The sequence below is a fragment of the Mastigoproctus giganteus genome, unplaced genomic scaffold (assembly GCF_048544385.1).
Source record: "Mastigoproctus giganteus isolate SK-2022 unplaced genomic scaffold, ASM4854438v1 scaffold_15, whole genome shotgun sequence".
In the NCBI taxonomy this organism is placed as follows: Eukaryota; Metazoa; Arthropoda; class Arachnida; order Uropygi; family Thelyphonidae; genus Mastigoproctus; species Mastigoproctus giganteus.
Genome location: NW_028328292.1, coordinates 3,314,843 through 3,335,129, shown reverse-complemented (window position 1 = coordinate 3,335,129; position 20,287 = coordinate 3,314,843). Strand labels below are relative to the sequence as shown.

General features: G+C 37.1%; 1 protein-coding gene across 2 annotated transcripts in view; it reads right to left on the bottom strand.

Annotated features, from left to right (window-relative positions):
- LOC150074911 (cytoplasmic dynein 2 intermediate chain 1) overlaps positions 1-20,287 on the bottom strand; it is a 466,509-nt gene that overhangs the window by 66,398 nt on the left and 379,824 nt on the right. For both annotated transcript variants that reach the window (XM_090389329.1, XM_090389330.1), the window contains exons 21-22: positions 13,418-13,484; positions 13,270-13,328 (exon numbers count right to left, since the gene is read on the bottom strand). In XM_090389329.1, the coding sequence (XP_090245455.1) occupies positions 13,270-13,328; positions 13,418-13,484 (126 nt within the window). The remainder of the gene's footprint in view (positions 1-13,269; positions 13,329-13,417; positions 13,485-20,287) is intronic.

Genomic DNA, 20,287 nt, shown 5'->3' with positions numbered 1-20,287 from the left:
AAAAGAGAATAGCAAGAACATACAGGAGTGGTAGCAAGTGCAGTAACAGTGAGAAGATGCCTCTTTAAAAATGGACTTATAGCCCATCATCCTAAGAAGAAGCCCCTCCTCACACAAAAAATGAAAAAGGCCTGATTAATTTGGTGTAAGGAGCATGTCAAATGGATCCCCCGAGCAGTGGAAGTCAGTCATTTTCTCGGATGAGAAAAAATTCAATCTGCATGGGAGACAAACAATTCACTGTAGACGTGGTGAAGAATACCATCCAGACTGTATGGTGTGTACAGTGAAATTCCCTACTAGACAAATGATATGAGGGTGCATTTCATATTGCAGAGTAAGTCACCTGCAGTTTATAAAAGGTTCCGTAAATGCCAATCGATACCTGGCCATATTGGAAGGCAAATTGCTGTCAACCATTAGAGACCATTTCAACCTGCCAAGTAAATGCATCTTTCAGGATGACTCCGCTCCTGAAAAGTGTAAGTAGGCACTTCTGTAGTTACTTTAGCTTCATTTCTGTATTAGAGGTTCGACAGTAATGTGTTTACATTTGTTAGAGGTGAAAAAATGGTTGGAAGAATGGTCCATTACAACTCTTAGCTGGCCAGGAAACAGCCCGGACCTGAATCCTATAGAGAACTATTAGCATCGTGTGGAATCTGCATTTGCCAGAAAGAAACCAAAGGCCCTTTGTGAACTTCAGGAAGCCATAATTCGTGTTTGGAACCACGAACTACCAGTTGATTATCTTCAGAAATTGATCTTGTCAATGACTTGACTGTGTGCTGCTGTCATCAGGGCCAGAGGCAGTTCAACTAAATATTAGTTTGCACCTGGTGAACTTTTCATTTTGTTTTCCATTTAAAATGATAAACTGAAGCAAATTGAGGGCTTCTGTTAACATTTCAGCCAAAACTGTTGTATAAATGTTGCAAATGCTCATTTTGGAATATTTTGAGAGCACCTGTCAAATATTACTTAGCTTTGCTTTAACTATTAATAAATATCTTTTGTTTATATTTCTATTTGTGATGCTAGTCATTAATGTAACATATCATCACGAAAAAGGGTTAGAAATGCGAAATTCTTAGATGATGCACTTTCTTTGAACACCAGTGTATATATGGTTGTTCTGTCTTGCTGCTGGCATTATTATTTTTTTAATCATCATTCTAATTTATTTTTATATATTTATAATATATATATTATAAATATCTATAAATATTATAAATAAAAATAAACTAAAATTATATATATGTATATTCAAGCGGCAAGTTATTTCTGTTGCGTACATTTAATAATACATTTATTATTTGTTTTAAATGCTTTAACGTTCTTTTTTGAACATACATGAATTGCATGAAATGTAAAAGAAAATAGGTAAAAAATTAACATAATTATCTAAAAACAAACAAATACAATTATAACATTTTAATCAGTGAGACAGTTGGGTTTGATGGGAAGCACAGTTTTTTAATACAAGGATTTATTGTGAATATACATACTCTCAGCTCCTTTTCTACTGACTTTAGTCTCTCTCTCTCTCTCTTTTTATTTTGTTTAAAGTGGAAAACCCTGTTTTGCACAAGTAGGAAGTGGAAAATGACAATAAAATAATATAAAATAATAAATTCTATTAGAGGACTGCATACTGGTTCCTCAAAGCCCTTATTCATCAGATTGGTGTTCACGATGTTTCTTCAAGAATAGTTATACTGCAGAATATAGACAATCAATCTCAGGACCATCTGGGAGATTTCAGCTTTGAAGACGACAACTAATATGCCTTCTGGTAGAAAAGATAGGTTCTTCAACCCAGAGTTTCTCAACCTTTTCATTGTTGTGGCACACTTAAAGATGCTAAAATTTTTGTACATACATGAATTGCATGAAATTTAAAAGAAAATATGTAAAAAATTAACATAATTATCTAAAAACAAACAAATACAATTATAACATTTTCAAAATAATTGTCTTTTAAAAGTCTTCAAAATATTTTTTCCACATACTCAAAACTTTTCTTTAAAGGCAAACAACCTGTCAGTAGAAGTGAGTAAATTTTCCTATGGGCCTTGCATAGTGATATTTAATTTATTAAGCTGCGTGAATAAATCTGCTAGAAAAGCTAATTTATAGCACCAAATTTCATCACTTAAATAATTGCAAAATTCTGATTGCTCCAGTGAAAAAAATATGAGCATTTTTTCACACAACTCGTACATACGTATAAGTATATTTCCTTTCGATAGCCACCGAACCTCAGTATGCATCATTAAAAAGAAATGATCAGAGTCCAGTTCCTTGCATAATTTTCCACAAATATGTATTTTTTGTGGTCTTCTTTTGATATAATTGACCATTTTAACCACTTGATCAAATACAAGTTTTAAATTGGGTATGACTGTCTTTGCTACTGGAACTTCTCTGTGTCTAAAACAGTGTGTTGTAATAATATTCGAATTGTGTCGTTTGATTAAATTTAGCATTAGCATTAGTAGAGGCATTTGATGCAAGAAAGCAAGCTTATGCAGCATCAGCCAAAAAAAAAAAAAAAAAACCCACTTCCACTTCATCCCTCTGTTCGTTCAAAATACCTGTCCAGCTGAGCCTTAAACTTATTTAGGCTATCAACCTCCACCACATGGGATGGAAGTCTGTTCCACCAACCAACCACCCGCTGGCTAAAGGCAAATTTCCGCACGTCTATCCTACATCTGTCGTTCCTCAATTTGAATTTATGCCCTCTCAGGTGATTTTTCTGAGCTAGAGGAAGAATCCCATCAGCATTGAGCATGCTTAAACCATTCAAGGCTTTATACACCTCTATCAGATCACCTCGCTGGTGCCTAGTCTCCAGACACTGTAATTTGCAAAACTTAAGCCTTTCTTCGTAAGAGCACCCCTTTGTTCCATTCACTAATCTTATTGCCCTTCTCTGTACTCATTCCAGCAACTCTACATCCTTCTTGAAATGAGGCCTCCAGACCTGATTACAGTACTCTAGGTGTGGCCTGACCATTGCCTTATACAATGGAATAATCACCTCCTTATCCCTGCTGGAAAAATTCCTGTATATCATTGACAATACTCCATGAGCTACTCTTGCAGCCCATCTGCACTGCTCAGAGAACTTCATATCTGCCTGCACAACCACCCCCAAGTCCCTTGCATTCTCTACCACTGTCAGTGTAGTACCACAGAGTTGATACGTTGTTCTGGGGTTGCTGTTTCCCATGTGTAGTACTTTACATTTGTCAATGTTAAACTTCATTTGCCACCTCTCAGCCCATCCGCTCAACCTTTCCAGATCCTGTTGCAGCAGCATAGTGTCAGTAGTGTCCTTGACAACCCTGCCAACCTTTGTATCGTCTGCAAACTTGGACATTAAGCTTGATATACCATCATCAATATCATTTATAAATACAGAAAACAATAATGGACCCAACACTGAGCCCTGAGGGACTCCACTAATAACATTAGTCCACAATGAGCAGTGTCCATTGATTACCACTCTCTGTCTTCTCCCTCTCAACCACCCCTTTATCCATAGCAGCAATTTGCCTCCAATGTCACACTGCTCCAATTTGTGTAGCAGTCTTCCATGTGCAACAGTATCAAAAGCCTTTCTAAGATCCAAGTATATAATATCAAAGTTATTCCCTGCATCCAGTCCTTTTGTGACTGCATCATAGTATCCAATCAAGTTGGTCAGGCAAGACTTCCCCTTAACAAAACCATGCTGTGTCTGAGCTATAACTGAAGTCTTGTCTAAATGATCCTGCAGTGCTTCTTTAACCAGTGCCTCCATTAATTTTCCTGGAACAGAAGTTAAGCTCACAGGTCTATAATTACTTGTGTCAGCCTTTGATCCTCCTTTGTGAATTGGGGTCACATTTGCACATTTCCAGTCTATGGGTACCTCCCCTGAGTCCAAGGAAGCTCTCATAATTATGGCTAAGGGTTTGCTTACTTCCTTTGCTGCCTCCTTTAATATAACTGGATAGATCCCATCCACCCCGGGTGCCTTTCTTGTGTTTATCTTCAACAGTTTCTTCTCCACTTTACTCCCAGTTATTTCAAGATTCTGTAGCTTACTGCTAGAGTTGAATACACCTCTGGCATTCCCCTTGCTGAATAACTCCTCATGTGTGAATGTCGATGCAAAATATTCATTAAGTTTGTTAGCTACCTGAGCAGGATCATCAACAGTTGACCCATCAATATCAAGTGGACCAATCTGATTCATCCCCTTCCTTCTAGAGTTTACATAAGTAAAGAACTCTTTGCTGTTTTTCTTTGCATCCCTTGCCAAGGATTTTTTGTAATCTGCCTTCGCCTGCCTAACCTCCTTTGTAACTTGGTTGCATATCAACTTGTATCTATCATAGGCTTTTGTGTCATGTGTTAATTTGTAAGTATCCCATGCATTTTTCTTCTCTGCCATATGCCTCATTAGTTCATCTGACATCCATTTTGGCCTAAACCTTGAACAATATTTCTTAGTTGGTATGTAAAGCCTAGTAGCTTCCAAGATAAGTTCTTTGAATGCTTCCCATTTTGAATTTGCTGTTGGTAACATCATCAGTTGGTCCCACTGTATAGAATTTAAATACTGTCTCAGTCCATCGTAGTCGCCTTTACGGAAGCAATAACCCTTCCCTTTACCCCTAATGGTAGTTACCTCTTTGAGTAAATCCCACTTCAGCACACTGTGATCACTGCCACCTAGTGGTTCATTTATCTGCAGATTCTTAATGCATGAAGAATCACTGCTGATAATCAAATCAAGAGTATTACTCCCTCTAGTTGCCTCCCGAACATGCTGATGTAGAAAACAATCATCCAATAAATCCACAAAAGCCCTGCTAGTGTGTGAGTAACCAGCCCCCAAATTCCAGTCAATATCTGGGAAATTAAAATCTCCCATTATAAGACTCTCTGATTTACTGGCCCACAAATCCTTTTATTGGTCTGTCATCGCAGGAGTACTGTTGGTACAAATGTTGACACACGACTTCCATAATATACCATAGTTTTGCAAATAATTATTCATTACTTCGAAAATATCTTGGCCGGTTATTCTTTTGGTTCTTTACAACAACAAAAAAAAAAAAAAAAAAAAGATTAATAATTGTGTCGTTTTCGATAAACCTGACAAATGCTATTAATTGGGCTTTCCCGCTAATATCTGTGGAATTATCTACTACTTCAATGCAAACAGTCACCCAAATTTATTAATATTTGGAACAAATTGTCCTTCAATATCATCAGACATTTTTTTTAATATGCCTGCTAATTGTGCTGTTCGAAAGTGGTACTGCCATTATTTTTTTTCCAGCTTCCTCTCCCAAATTACTTTTCACAATTACCCGACATGCTGGTAAAACCAGACTTTCTGCAATCAGGTGAGATTCTTTTTTTTTTTTTTTTTTGCCACTAGTTTGGCTTCTTGATCTTTATCAGATATTTTAGCCATATTATAAATTTCTGTAACTTGTTTTCTAGTAGAGGCCTGCAGTCTTTTAAAATATTCCATAGTTTTGGATGATAAATTCTCGTGTTTCTTAGTAAAATGATGCTACAATTTACTTGGCACCACTGATTCATTCGACAATTTTAAACCACATACCACACACAAAGGTAGAAGACAATCTTGGGTACCAGTATACGAAAATCCTATTGCCAAATAATCATCATCATATTTATGACAACATATTTTCTTCTTTTTTGATGTTCATCATTTTTTCCAAGCTCGTTATCAATTTGCTTCCTCTAATTTACTTTCGCTAAAAATTTATCCATCGCTAATAATCTCTAAAAAAATTAAAAGTTACTTCTAGAATGTACTAATACAGTTAATTAAAAATACCTGTTCTATACAAATTAACTGAATATGACATTTTAGAGATATAAAAACACAAAAAGTATTTTTCAAACACAAAGGAAATTTCTTACTATGTTGCTTACAAGTTGTACTTATACAACTGCAGGTTGCCTGGGAGAGTTTCTCAAATGATTAAGGATGGCTGAATAAAGGATTAAAGGTGAACAGATCTAGTACTAGGAATCAAAATGTGATGCACATTGACTGCATGAAGGGGTTGGGATCGGTGCAGGTGCAGCGTAAATAAACGAATTTTTTTATTTTAATTAATTTTTATTATAAAACTTGGATTTATTAATTTTTTTTATTTGTATTTTCCGTGGCACACCTGAAGCATACTCGCGGCACACAGTTTGAGAAACTGCTTCAACCTGTTAGCATGGAGAATTCCATAAAACTGGTTACATGCTAGTAGTAGTAGTGGCATGTGATGCAAGAAAGCACGTGTATGCAGCATCAGCCAAAAAAAAAAAAAAAAATCACACCATTCCCTCCAAATGCCTGTCCAGTTCCTCCTTAAATTTATTCACCCTATCAACTTCCACAATGAGAGATGGAAGTTTGTTCCAGCAATTAACCACCCGCTGGCTAAAGGCAAATTTCCGCACATCTATTCTACATCTGTCCTTTCTTAATTTGAATTTATGCCCCCTTAGGTTCGTAATCTGAACAAGTGGAAGGATCCCATCAGAATTCAGCGTGCTCAACCCATTCAAGGCCTTATACACCTCAATCAGATCACCGCGTAGGTGCCTAGTCTCCAGCCACTGCAATTTGCAGAACTTAAGCCTCTCTTGGTAAGAGGATCCCTTCATTCCCCTCACCAATCTTGTTGCCCTTCTTTGTACATGCTCAACTAAATCTACATCCTTCCTAAAATGAGGCCTCCAGACCTGTACGCAGTACTCAAGGCGTGGCCTGACCATTTCCTTATACAGAGGGACAATCACCTCCTTTTCCCTGCTAGCAAAATTCCTATATATCATTGACAAAACCCCATGACCTGCCCTGGCAGCCTGTCTGCATTGCTTAGAAAACTTCATATCTGACTGCACAATTACTCCCAGGTCTTTTTCATTTTCTACCACCTTAAGTGTAATACCACACAGTTGGTACGTTTCTCTGGGGTTACTTCTACCCATATGCAGTACTTTGCATTTGTCAAGGTTAAACTTCAGTTGCCACTTCTTAGCCCATCTGCCCAAATTATCTAGATCCTGTTGCAGTAGCACATTGCCATTGCTGTCATTAGCAACCTTGCCAACCTTTGTATCATCTGCAAACTTCGACATTAAGCCTGATATACCTTCATCAATATCATTGATAAATATACAAAACAACAGTGGACCCAACACCGAACCCTGTGGGACTCCACTAATAACATTAGTCCCCAACGAGCAGCAGCCATTGATTACCACCCTCTGTCTTCTCCCACTTAATCATCCTTTTATCCATTGTAGCAACTTACCCTTAATACCATTCTGCTCCAATTTGTACAATAGTGTCAAATGCTTTCCTGAAATCCAAATATATGATATCAAAATTATTTTTTGCATCCAGTGCCTTTGTAACCACATCATAATATCCTATCAAATTTGTCAGACAAGACTTTCCCTTAACAAACCCATGCTGTGTCTGAATTATTGCTGCAGTCTTGTCTAGATGATCCTGCAATGCATCTTTAACCAGTGACTCCATTATTTTACCCAGAACAGAAGTTAAACTAACTGGTCTGTAATTACTCGTGTCACCCTTCGATCCCCCCCTTTGTGAATCGGGGATACATTTGCACATCTCCAGTCCGTGGAAACCTCCCCTGAGTCCAAGGATGCTCTCATAATTATGCCTAAGGGTTTGCTTAGTTGCTTTGCCGCCTCCTTTAATATAACTGGATAGATCCCATCCACCACCCCAGATGCTTTTCTTATGTTTAACTTCAACAATTTCTCCTCCACTTTGCTCTCAGTTATTACAAAATCATTAAGTATCCTGCTACAATTTGATAACCTTCTGCCATTTCCAAACCTTAATAACTCCTCATGTGTGAATGTAGATGCAAAATACTCATTCAGTTTGTTTGCTATCTGAGCAGGATCATCAACAGTCGAACCATCGATGTCAAGTGGACCAATCAGATTCATCCCCTTCCTTTTAGAGTTTATATAAGTAAAGAAATCCTTGCTGTTTTTCTTAGCATCTTTTGTCAAGGATTTCTCGTAATCTGCCTTTGCCTGCCTAACCTCCTTTGTGACCTGATTAGAGACTAGCTTATATCTGCCATAGGCTTCTGAGTCGCTTGATAATTTATATGCATCCCATGCATTTTTCTTCTCTGTTACGAGTCTCATTAGTTCATTAGATAACCATTTAGGCCTAAACCTTGAACAATATTTCTTAATAGGTATGAAACTTTTAGTAGCATCCACGATTAATTCCTTTAATGCTTCCCACTTAGAATTTTTCCCAATTAGTCCTGTACTTTGGGTTCTGTTTCATTGACTGAAGAAGTGTAGCCACTACTTCATTAATATTATATTTGAACTAATTAAGACTTTTGCAATTGATTTTGAATTATGGCACCTGAATCCTAAGTAGGAGAGTAGTATCATTTCAATGCTAATTAATAATGTAGAGGAATAATATCTAGATGTCTAGATATTATTCCTCTAGATGTCTTGTATGCCCCCCAGTTTTGTAAAGGGGTTCTGCAATGTAATATCTTGAAAGTAGTATATTATTTGTTGTTATATATTTTACTTTGATAATAAAAGATTTTAATAATAATAATATGTGAATTTATAAATTCATTATGTCAGTAATACTTAATTCTCACATGACTTAACACTAACGAACGACTATTTCTATTACAGGTTACCCCTCTGAAATCTATTTGCTGCAACTTTGATCAGTCCTTCAACATAAAAATATTACAAAATTTAGGAGCAGTGTATGAAATTATTTTTATATAATACAGGCAACTATAAGTGCAATATTGTGAAGAAAAATGTATTAAAAATGCTACAAGAATGAAAACCCACTTAAAAAAATAAAGTTCCAGAAATCCTACTTTTGCAAATAACAAATGAATTCTGTATCAACTTTATTTTCATTCAAGTTCAAAAGTACTTCTGAGGACTGTGCAAGATATTCTCTCTGATGATGATTCTGCATGTTTTGATAGAACAGAAAATCAAACTATGGTGAAAACAAGACACCGATGGCAAAGCCATCATTGGGCTCCAACAAAAAATATGTAAGATTAGCAGATTAACCATTTTTTTAACTCCACAAATAAATCTGAAAGCAAGGTAAACTTTTATCAAGAACTATTTTTCTTTATAAATACCTCTGTCTGTGGTTTAAAATGATAATCGGATTATATTCTTACAAAAAATTTAGACCATCCTCTAGATGTCATATAGATTTTTATTTTCAAGGAAACTGCTGGATGATGAGTGTTGACGGACTTGCAAGGATGAAACTTGGTCTTGTACTGGGTTGCAATGTAATACGTGTAGTAATCAGTTATAAATTTCATCAGGATGGCGCCCATATTTTATGGATCCTTTCCCATGAAGATTGGCAGACACACAGCAGAATATACATGGAATATATTGAGAATGTTAATATGAAAAGATGGATGAAGACATGACTGAAATAGGTGTTTCAAAATTTTGTGCTGCAGCAATGGTAAAAGCAACATCAGTATCAGCATCTAGCCATGTGCACATACTCTGAATTTATTAACTGGTGAAGAAGTACTTGTTTTGCTTTGAAATGAGTGAAATCAGACCAGAGTACTGCAAAAGAGAGAAGTTTCAATACCTACAGTATCATTAATTTTGCAAAACAATAAATTACCCATTACAAGAGCTGGAAAAACTGATATAGATAGCACACATTCTTAGAACTTATAAAGCAGAAGAAAAAAAAATGCCAAGGCCCAACATATATACATAGAATATATTCGGAATATTAATATGCAAGGATGGATGAAGCCATGAATGAAATAGGTGTTTCAAAATTTTTTGCTGTTGTGCAAATTAACCATTACAAGACCTGGAAAACTGACGTAGATAGCCCACATTCATAAACTTATAAAGCAGAAGTAAAAATGCCAAGGCTCTGGCAGTTCTAGAGATCCTGATGAGCCAGTGGTTGAGAACAGAGGAACTGGAGTGTCATTAGACTCTGAAACTATTAGATTCAGATTAGGAATGTTAAAATACAAAATACTTCATAGAATTATTCTCAGACATGTAATGCCCTTCCCCAACTGTATTACAAAAAAATACTTAATTTCAAAGTTTTATTTTGTATTTTAAAAAAAAATAATACTTTTTTTTTTTATTTACTTTTTTTACATCTTTCTTAGATGTACTTCTCATCTTTCCCCTTCCCAATCAATCCTTTAGAGCAAGAAACATTCATAGGTCTTCATCCGACTTTCATGTGTCAAAGATATTATAATTTGAAAACAAATTAAGATGAGAACAAGTGGAGGCAGGCTTCAGGTATATATATTCTTTTGAATACAACTCTTAAAAGTTGTAGATGGGCAAACCTCTAAGAATGGAATAAAGCAGTCAAAGTAACTGCCATAGCTAAATGTGGAAATTAATGATTTAACCCTGTGTGTGCGTGCAATTTTCCATGCAGTCTCTGTGGAATGTAAATATATATTTATACACATTTTGAAGCAGTTTCAGCAAAATATATCTATATGTATCTCGTAGATTGCCTTAAAACACCACAGAGATATGGTATAATCTATAAAATATGGAACAAATATGCAACCATGAAACTATGGTTGGCTGTAGAAAATTAGCTGATTTAATCCTTTTGCGAGTGCAAACATATAGAAGGCTATATTTTCATTTTTCATCAATATTTTGGTAGATAATTGATTTTTAGCTATTTTTCAGTGTTTGTGAAGCAATAGTTTATGTGTAAGTTGAAACCTGTACATGTACTATGAATAGCTTTTTTGAATGCTATTAAAAAGAATGAAAATTTTTAGAAGGATTTTATTAAACTAAGCTAAACATATCTTGATTATTACTATATAAACATGATAAATGTAGTATTAACATAATAATAATAATGCTGCCATTAATGAACTTTATTGATGCTATGTTGGGCACACGCAAAAGATACTAATTAGAAATATTGTTGGATTTAAAAAAAAAAAAAAAAGAAGTTTTTTAGATGCAGAGGAAGCATTATTTGTAATGTGCTTGTACCAAGAGAGATTAGAAATCAGGGTAATCCCCAAAAGAGATATATCATTTTGCCTAGAAATCGGAGTGTTACCAAAGATACGCATAGGAGCAGAAGAATCCTTTTTGCGAGATATAAGACAAGACTGAGTTTTAGAAGGATTGAAATCAACTAAGTTGTCTTTGCCCCACTGGAGAATTACTTGGAGATTGGCATTTCAGGAATTGGTAGCAGATATTCGAGAAGTTAGAGCTGATTGAGCAGGGCAAGGTTTTTCAAATGGAAAGTGGAATGCAATGTGTTATCATCGGCTAAACTATGGATAGGATTTCCAGTCAATGGAAGAATGTCATTAATATACAAGAGGAAAACAGTGGGGGAAGAACTGAACCTTGGGGGAAACCAGCATTAGTGGAGAAGTTAGAAGACAGAGAGCCATCTACCATCACCCTCAGTGAGCAATCAGAGAGAAAACTGGATAGCCAATTATAAAAAACAGTTGGCAAAACATAAGACGGAAGCTTGTTTAGAAGACCTTTATGCCAAACACGATGGAAAGCCTTTGAGATGTCTAGAGCAACTACTTGTGTTTCGCCAAACCTTTCCATTGAATTAGTCCATAAATGGATACCATAAGCCAGAACTTCACCAGTGGATTGACACTGACGGAATCCATAGTGTCGATCATTGATCAGACGGAAGGTTTCTAGGTAGTTTAAGAGTTGGCAGTTAATTGATTTCTCCATTACTTTAGAAAGAGTAGAAGTAATTGCAATGGGACGAAGGAGTTAGTTCAGGAGCATAGGTTTTGAGAACAAGTGGAGAAATACCATCAGGACCTGGAGCTTTCTTAGCATCAAGATTCGTCAAAATCCTTCTGACGGAAGACCACAAGAGGCATTGAATGGAGCGTGTTGGGAATGGAGGGAGGTGTTTTACCAAAATCATTAATACATGAGTTGGAAGAAAAATGGGATGCTAGCAGGTCAGCTTTATCCTTGGCTGAAGTGACAACAGAACCGTCTGGTTTTGACAGAGGTGGGAGCAGAGATGGGCAAAAGTTGTGGCCAATAGCTTTGGCAAGAGACCAGAATGCTTGGCTACCATTAGGGCAAGAAGCAAGTTTTCTACCGTTAGCCTGTTCAAAATCTAGTTTGGACTGATTAATGACTGCTTTACAATTGTTGCAAGCTTTGGTGTAGGCAGAAAATGAAACTGAAGAACTGGAAACAAGCCAATTACGATATGCAACATTCTTCTCTTGAACAGCCTTAGCACATTTATTGGAAAACCAAGGTTTAGATAAAGGACGAGATTTTAAAGTGGAGTGTGGAATAAAGGATTCCATTCCTACAAGAATAATTTCACTGACATGATCAGAGCAAATGTTGACATCAGAAGTTTTGAAACAGTAGTCCGACCAAGGAAAAGAAGAAAAGAAATATCGCAAGTCATCCCATTTTGTATTCTTGTAATGCCAAACAATATGAAGTTGGGAATAGCAATGAGATAAAGGCTCCATTGGAGAAGAGACGATCACCAAAGTGTGATCTGAGGTACCTAAAGGACCACTCACTTCGACCGTGTACTTAGATGGGTTGTTTGTGAGAAAAAGATCAAGCATGTTGGCTGTATGGTTAGGATTGTCCAGTATTCTTGTAGGTAAATGTACAATCTGTGCAAGGTCATTAGAACTTGCAAAAGTTTCAGCATCTCGACCAGCTGGGTCGGTGTGACTAGAAAACAGAAGCTAGCTGGAGTTGTGAACATTAAAATCACGAAGGAAAATTACCTCACTGTTAGGAAAGTTGGACTGGAGAAAGTCAAGTTGCAAAGAGAGGAAGTCAAAGAGCTCCAAGTGATTGGTGGAGTTGGGAGAACGGTAGAGACAGCATATGAATTTGACATGAGGTAGAGAGATTTTAAGCCAGAGAAGATCGAAGAGAGGAGATTCCAAATTACCAATTCTCTGACAGGGAATATCGGAATGGACAGATGCACAAGTACCAGCTTTGAGGCGAAATCCTCATATGGCTAATAATAATAATATACCTTTTCTAGTAAAATAATTGTATTAGAATATTAGTATTCAGTTTGCCAAATTAGATTACTTGATTTTCTTTATTACATCATTCAAGCACATCAAAAATTATTTTACTTACCAGAAAAAGAGGCAGGTTGTGAGGAGAGCAGTCAATTGATCTTACTTCTGTGGAGAGATCTGAAATGACAACATAATCAGCAAAATATCTCTGCATTTTTTAAACACATGGTAGCCCAAGAGTATGAATCAATAAATATTATGCTTACCTAAAACTGACTTATAAATTTTTGGATATGCTTTTGCACCAAGTCTTGTAGAGTGTAACACAATTCCCTGCAAAGAGTACAACACAACACATTTAATAAATTAAATGCTACAGTAACTGTTCTCAACCAAGGGTATATTAGAAACAATAACATGAAAAAAAAAGCAACAACTAATTTTTTTTGTGATTCTTTTGTTTAAATTTGATTTTATTTTTGAAATAATTTCACTCTAATACTGGACAAGGTCAAAATAAGACAAATTAATATTTAAAAGCATTTACGTAGCAAAATTTTCCAAATTCCGCAAAGAAAACCACTCTATAGAGTCCAGTCCTAGCTGAAAATTTCTGCTCATGGGGCCCAGACATGCAAAACAAACTCATTCTGGAAATGGTTAAACAATGATATTTGTGGTATCATTGTTTAATGATAGAAAGTAAATCCTTTATGTGCTACAAGCAGCTAATTTGGCCCTTGTATCCATTTGTTTGCAGGCACTTGGTGCTTCAACTCACTGGAGTCATCAGCAGAAACAAGCTAAAGTTAACATCACTATTTAGAGTGCGTACCTCAGCACTTGCTGCCAGGGTTAGTCATTACTAATGTGAATTTTGAATCTCTGCTCAGTACTAAGGCAGTGAGCACAGAATCAAGGAACTACACAGACAAAGGTGTATTGATGACTGAAAATGTTTGGGACCCACTACGCTACATTAATTTTTGTACATTAGAAAAAATGAAAAGAGGTTTCTTCACCTTCTGAACCTTTTCAGTAAAATACAATTCATCTGCCTTAATCACATTTCTCTCACACTGAATGACACAATACTCCTTCTAGCTTAATTGACTAAAGAAAGAAATAATAGAAATAAATTTAGGGGTAGAGGTTCCTGATGTTAACCTCTCTGTGCAGCCTAGCACAGTCTGGGATTAGTTCAATACAGACTAGGAGAAGGTGCACTCAGAGAATAAAACCCTGGTCCTCCAAGGTTGGGGGGTTGAGCAAAGGACCAACACATCTTTCTTGTAAAAAACATATTACTACGTATCCCCAAAAGAAGGGCGTGGAATTACAAGGCAACTGCTAAGCAGTGGAGATGCCTTCAAAAGAAAATGAAAGCAATTTCATCTAATATATAAAAACACAATAAAATAAAAAAACAGATATTTTAGATACAAGATTTTGTAGCTGTATGTTCCTTTGTCAACTCACTAAGGGTAATGTTGTGTAAAAGTAAAGGATGAAGACCATGTGACTTCAAGTAGTTATGATATAGTATAATATTGTCAAAATGATACAAAAAATGAAGCATATACACATCGACAAAAAAAAAAAAAAATTTTCTCACATCCATAGGTGCCAATTTTCCAAATCTATGATATGATGGAGAATCAGTCTTTTTTCACTTGATCTTACCCTTCTCCATCTCACGTTCATAATACAGTTATTGACAAAGGTTTCTCAGTCTTTTTTGCAAAAACATAAATTTTCTGGTTGAGTGGGAGAAGACAGAGGGTGGTAATCAATGGGTGCTGCTCTTTGTGGATTAATGTTATTAGTGGAGTCCCACAGGGTTCGGTGTTGGGTCCACTATTGTTTTGTATATTTATCAATGATATTGATGAAGGTATATCAGGCTTAGTGTTGAAGTCTGCAGATGATACAAAGGTTGGCAGGGATGTTAATGACAGTAATGGCAGTGTGCTACTGCAACAGGATCTAAAAAATTTGGGCAGATGGGCTGAGAAGTGGCAACTGAAGTTTAACCTTGACAAATGCGAAGTACTGCATATGGGTAGAAGTAACCCCAGAGAAATGTACCAACTGTGTGGTACTACACTTCAGGTGGTAGAAAATGAAAAATATCTGGGAGTAATTGTGCAGTCAGATATGAAGTTTTATGAGCAATGCAGACAGGCTGCCAGGGCAAGTCATGGGGGTTTTGTCAATGATATATAGGAATTTTGCTAGCAGGGAAGAAAAGGTGATTGTCTTTCTGTATAAGGCAATGGTCAGGCCACACCTTGAGTACGGCGTACAGGTCTGGAAGCCTCATTTTAGGAAGGATGTAGATTTGCTTGAGCATGTACAGAGAAGGGCAATAAGATTGGTGAAGGAATGAAGGGATCCTCTTACCAAGAGAGGCTTAAGTTCTGCAAATTGCAATGGCTGGAGACCAGGCACCTGTGCAGTGATCTGATTGAGGTGTATAAGGCCTTGAATGGGTTGAACACGCTGAATTCTGAAGGGATTCTTCCACTTGTTCACATTACGAACCTAAGGGGACATAAATTCAAATTAAGGAAAGACAGATGTAGAATATATGTGGGGAAATTTGCCTTTAGCCAGCGGGTGGTTAATTGCTGGAACAAACTTCCATCTGTCGTGGAAGTTGATATATAAGGTTAAATAAATTTAAGGAGGAACTGGACAGGCATTTGGAGGGAATGGTGTGATTTTTTTTTTTTTTTTTTTTTGGCTGATGTTACATAAGCTCATACACTTGCTTTCTTGCATCACATGCCACTACTACTAGGTCTCTTTTTTTCACAGAAAAAAAGATAATAATAAATTGGAATATTTTTTAAAAAATTGAGAATTTCCACTAAAGTATTGGCCATCAACTGTGCAGTAGTCCACACTGCAATATAGAAACATGTGATAATAGTGTAGTTCTTTGTTATATGCAATCATTTCACAGTAATTGTGTTGCAAAGCAATTAACAAAATCTTTCAATAAGGTGCCAAAGAAATACAACATAAAATTTCTGCTTCTAAAATTTTGTTGTATTTCTTTGGTGCATTTTACAGTACATAGATATTTTTTCAATGTACTGAAAAATCTGAAAAAGGTAACATGTTTGCCTTGTGTACTGTATGTAAAATTCAACACAAAAGCAAAGATGTATTTTTACAAATCAAGCAGCAGGAAATTGCAATGTAATCAGACATGCAAACAAATAAACATAAGGACATGTGCAGTGCATAGAAAGAAACTTGAAAATAAATGTATAACTCATAGTAATGATGCCTGAATGTTGATATTTACATCTTTTGTCAAAGAACATAATCTTCCTCTGAGTTGTGTTAATCATATACGCACATTGTGTGTATATGATTATATACGACAGAGAGTGGTAATCAACGGACACTGCTCATCGTGCACTAATGTTATTAGTGGAGTCCCTCAGGGTTCAGTATTAGGTCCTTTATTGTTTTCTGTATTTATAAATGATATTGATGATGGTATATCGGGCTTAATGTCCAAGTTTGCAGACAATACGAAGGTTGGCAGGGTTGTTAAGGACACTACTGACACTATGCTGCTGCAACAGGATCTGGAAAGGTTGAGCAGATGGGCTGAGAGGTGGCAAATGAAGTTTAACATTGACAAATGTAAAGTACTACACATGGGACACAGCAACCCCAGAGCAACGTATCAACTCTGTGGTACTACACTGACAGTGGTAGAAAATGAAAGGGACCTGGGGGTGGTTGTGCAGGCAGATATGAAGTTCTCTGAGCAGTGCAGACGGGCTGCAAGAGTAGCTCATGTTGTATTATCAATGATATATAGGAATTTTTCTAGCAGGGATAAGGAGGTGATTATTCCCTTGTATAAGGCAATGGTCGGGCCACACCTAGAGTACTGTATACAGGCCTGGAGGCCTCATTTCAAGAAAGATGTAGAGCTGCTGGAACGAGTACAGAGAAGGGCAACAAGATTAGTGAATGGAACAAAGGGGTGCTCTTACGAAGAAAGGCTTAAGTTTTGCAAATTACAGTGTCTGGAGACTAGGCACCGGCGAGGGGATCTGATAGAGGTGTATAAAGCCTTGAATGGTTTGAGCATGCTCAATGCTGATGGGCTTCTTCCTCTTGCTCAGAATAATCACCTGAGAGGGCATAAATTCAAATTGAGGAAAGACAGATGTAGGATAGACGTGCGGAAATTTGCCTTTAGCCAGCGGGTGGGTAGTTGGTTGGTGGAACAGACTTCCATCCCTTGTCGTGGAAGTTGATAGCCTAAATAAGTTGAAGGCTCAGCTGGACAGGTATTTCGAACGAACAGAGGGGTGAAGTGGAAGTGGTTATATTTTATTGATTTATTTTATTTTATTTATTTATTTTATTTTATTTTATTTTTTGGCTGATGCTGCATAAGCTTGCTTTCTTGCATCAAATGCCTCTACTAATGCTAATGCTAATTGTTCAGAAATGTTTCCAGATAGCAAAATAGCAAAAAAAATGATTGTGGAAGAACATAAACAACAAACATTGTTAATGAAATTGCACAGATATGGAAAGAAGAGGTAGTGATTGTTCTGAAAAATGAGCCATTTTTTTAACTGCTACAGATAGCAGTAGTCAGATCGGTTCCAGACTATAAGCCACTGTGGTAACGTTTTGTAATAAAAAAATATCAAATCAAAAGCAGCTTGCTCTCAGTACCAGCAATGAAAGGAGATTCCACAAAGAACATTTGGCATCTTCTTCTGACTAACCTAAAAGCATGTAGGATTCTTCAAAAAAAAAAAAAAAAAAACTGTCTGGCACTTAGTATTGAAAATGCACTCATGGCCTAAAAACTGAAATAGCAGGAGTATTCAAAAAAGAGATTGAGCACTTGGTGGTAATACTCATTTTCATCTTATTAATTTATATGGTGAAAAGGGATCTGCTGCCTTCCTGTAAAAGTGGAAGAATACTTAGTGGAAATATACTACTATTTAGAAAAATGCTAAAAAGGAAGGCAGATTTAGACATTTCAAATGACACATGCCACTTATGTAAAAAAGATTTTTAATCATGTTGGCACTTTGTGGTTAAATATGTAACTAGACTGGTAGGACAGTGGCAACCTTTGACAAGTCTGTCAAAGGTTGCCACTGATCTACATTCTAACCAGTTCACCTCTTCTAACTTCTTTAAATAAGAAGTTAGAAACATAGCAATACATTTTTATATATACAGGGTGTCTCAAAAATATTGGTACAAATGTTTAGGTGAGGTAGGTAACATCTAAAGGAATGTGAATCGCATAAGAACTCATAACCGGAAATGTCACCATAAGTCGGTACACGGCGCTGTTCATCAGTTCGCGAGAGGGAAAATTTCTGGTTTACTCATTCAAGCAGTAGTCGCCGCACGAAGAGCATGCATTGATAAACGAACTGTGAGCTGGCAGACATGCACCTAGTGTATGGATTAGCAGAGGGCAATGGACGAGCCACTCAACGAATTTATGGAGAACGCTTCCCAGACACATGTTCCGGACCACCATTTGCGCATGTGCATCAAAATTGTGCAATTATGGGTCATTTAGAGGTAACTGGAGTATTGTGGGCAGACCACAATCGACGCCAACTCCCACCATGAAAGAAAGTGTGTTGAATGCCATCCAGAATAATCCTACTACCAGCACACGTGCCGTTGCCTCCGCCTCAGGAGTGTCTCGTTGCAGTGTACAGCGTGTCTGGCATGACGATTCCTTACACCCCTTTCATCTCCAAAGGGTTCAGTTACTGCTCCCCCAAGATCATCCTGCACGTGTGGCTTTTGCGCAGTGGTTTCTCCAAGAAAGTGTTCAAGACTTGAATTTTCCAGCCTTGAATTTTGTTCACGGATGAGGCTTATTTCACTCAGGAAGGCTTATTCAATCAGCACAATGCTCATGTGTGGGCTCACAGCAACCCACACAGTGTGCGCCCCCATGTGGCACAACTTCGCTTCATAATAAATGTGTGGGCAGGAATGGTCAGTGACTGCTCAGTCGGCCCATACCTGTTACCATCTCGCATGAACTCCGCTAAATATCAGATCTTTCTTGAACAAGTTCTACCAGGGTTACTTGACGATGTTCCAGCAAATGTGAGATGCAACATTTGGTTTCAACATGATGGGGTGCCTGCCCATTATGGAAGGTGTGTTCATGATCATTTGAACAGGCGTTTTGGGCATCGATGGATTGGCCATGGTGGACCCGTTGCCTGGCCACCACACTCACCTGATTTATCGAGCCTTGATTTCTTTCTGTGGGGGGCCCTCAAATCTATCGTGTATGAATCGCCTATGGAGATGGAAATGGATCTCGTGGCGAGACTCGTCTGCGCTGCTGCTACTGTCAAAGAAACTCCAGGTGTGTTCGACCGTGTCTGCCAATCCATGCTGTGTCGGTGTCATGCATGCATCGCATCTCATGGTGGCACCTTCAAGCATCCGCTGTAACATCATGAAATGCATCCATCTCGTACTCCATTGTTAATATTATGTCAAATAAATGTTTGCCACTAATTACCGTCTTGTGTCATTTCTGCTTTTTGTGCCTCTGCTACTACTTTCCCGTGACGTTTCCGGTTATGGGTTCCTATGCAATTCACATTCCTTTAGATGTTACCTAACTCCCCTAAACGTTTGTACCAATATTTTTGAGACACCCTGTATACAGTTAAATTTATATAAACAAACTTTTTCATTATAACATTACTCAATACAATCCATAGTCTTCAACCACATCCAAACTTCAGCCAGCAGCAATTTCATCCTGCTTGTAAAAATAATGGGGCTGCTTCTTTCACCTTGTGTATAGTGGAAAGAAACATCTGCATTCCACAAAGCTAATTAATGAGCATAACAATAGTGTGCAATCTGCATTTAAAACTAAAATGGTTGGTGCTTTGATATTTATCCCTAATAAAGATTTGAAACTGGAAGAAGCTTTACCAGATAAATTGCACCACTCTCTTCTGGAATGGTTATGGGAAACAATTGTTCTTTCTTTGCAAAAATTCCACATTTCCTCATGAAACATGGAATTTGTACAACTGAGTGTTGAATGTCAAGGATTAGAACCAAAAATGAAAAGCCAC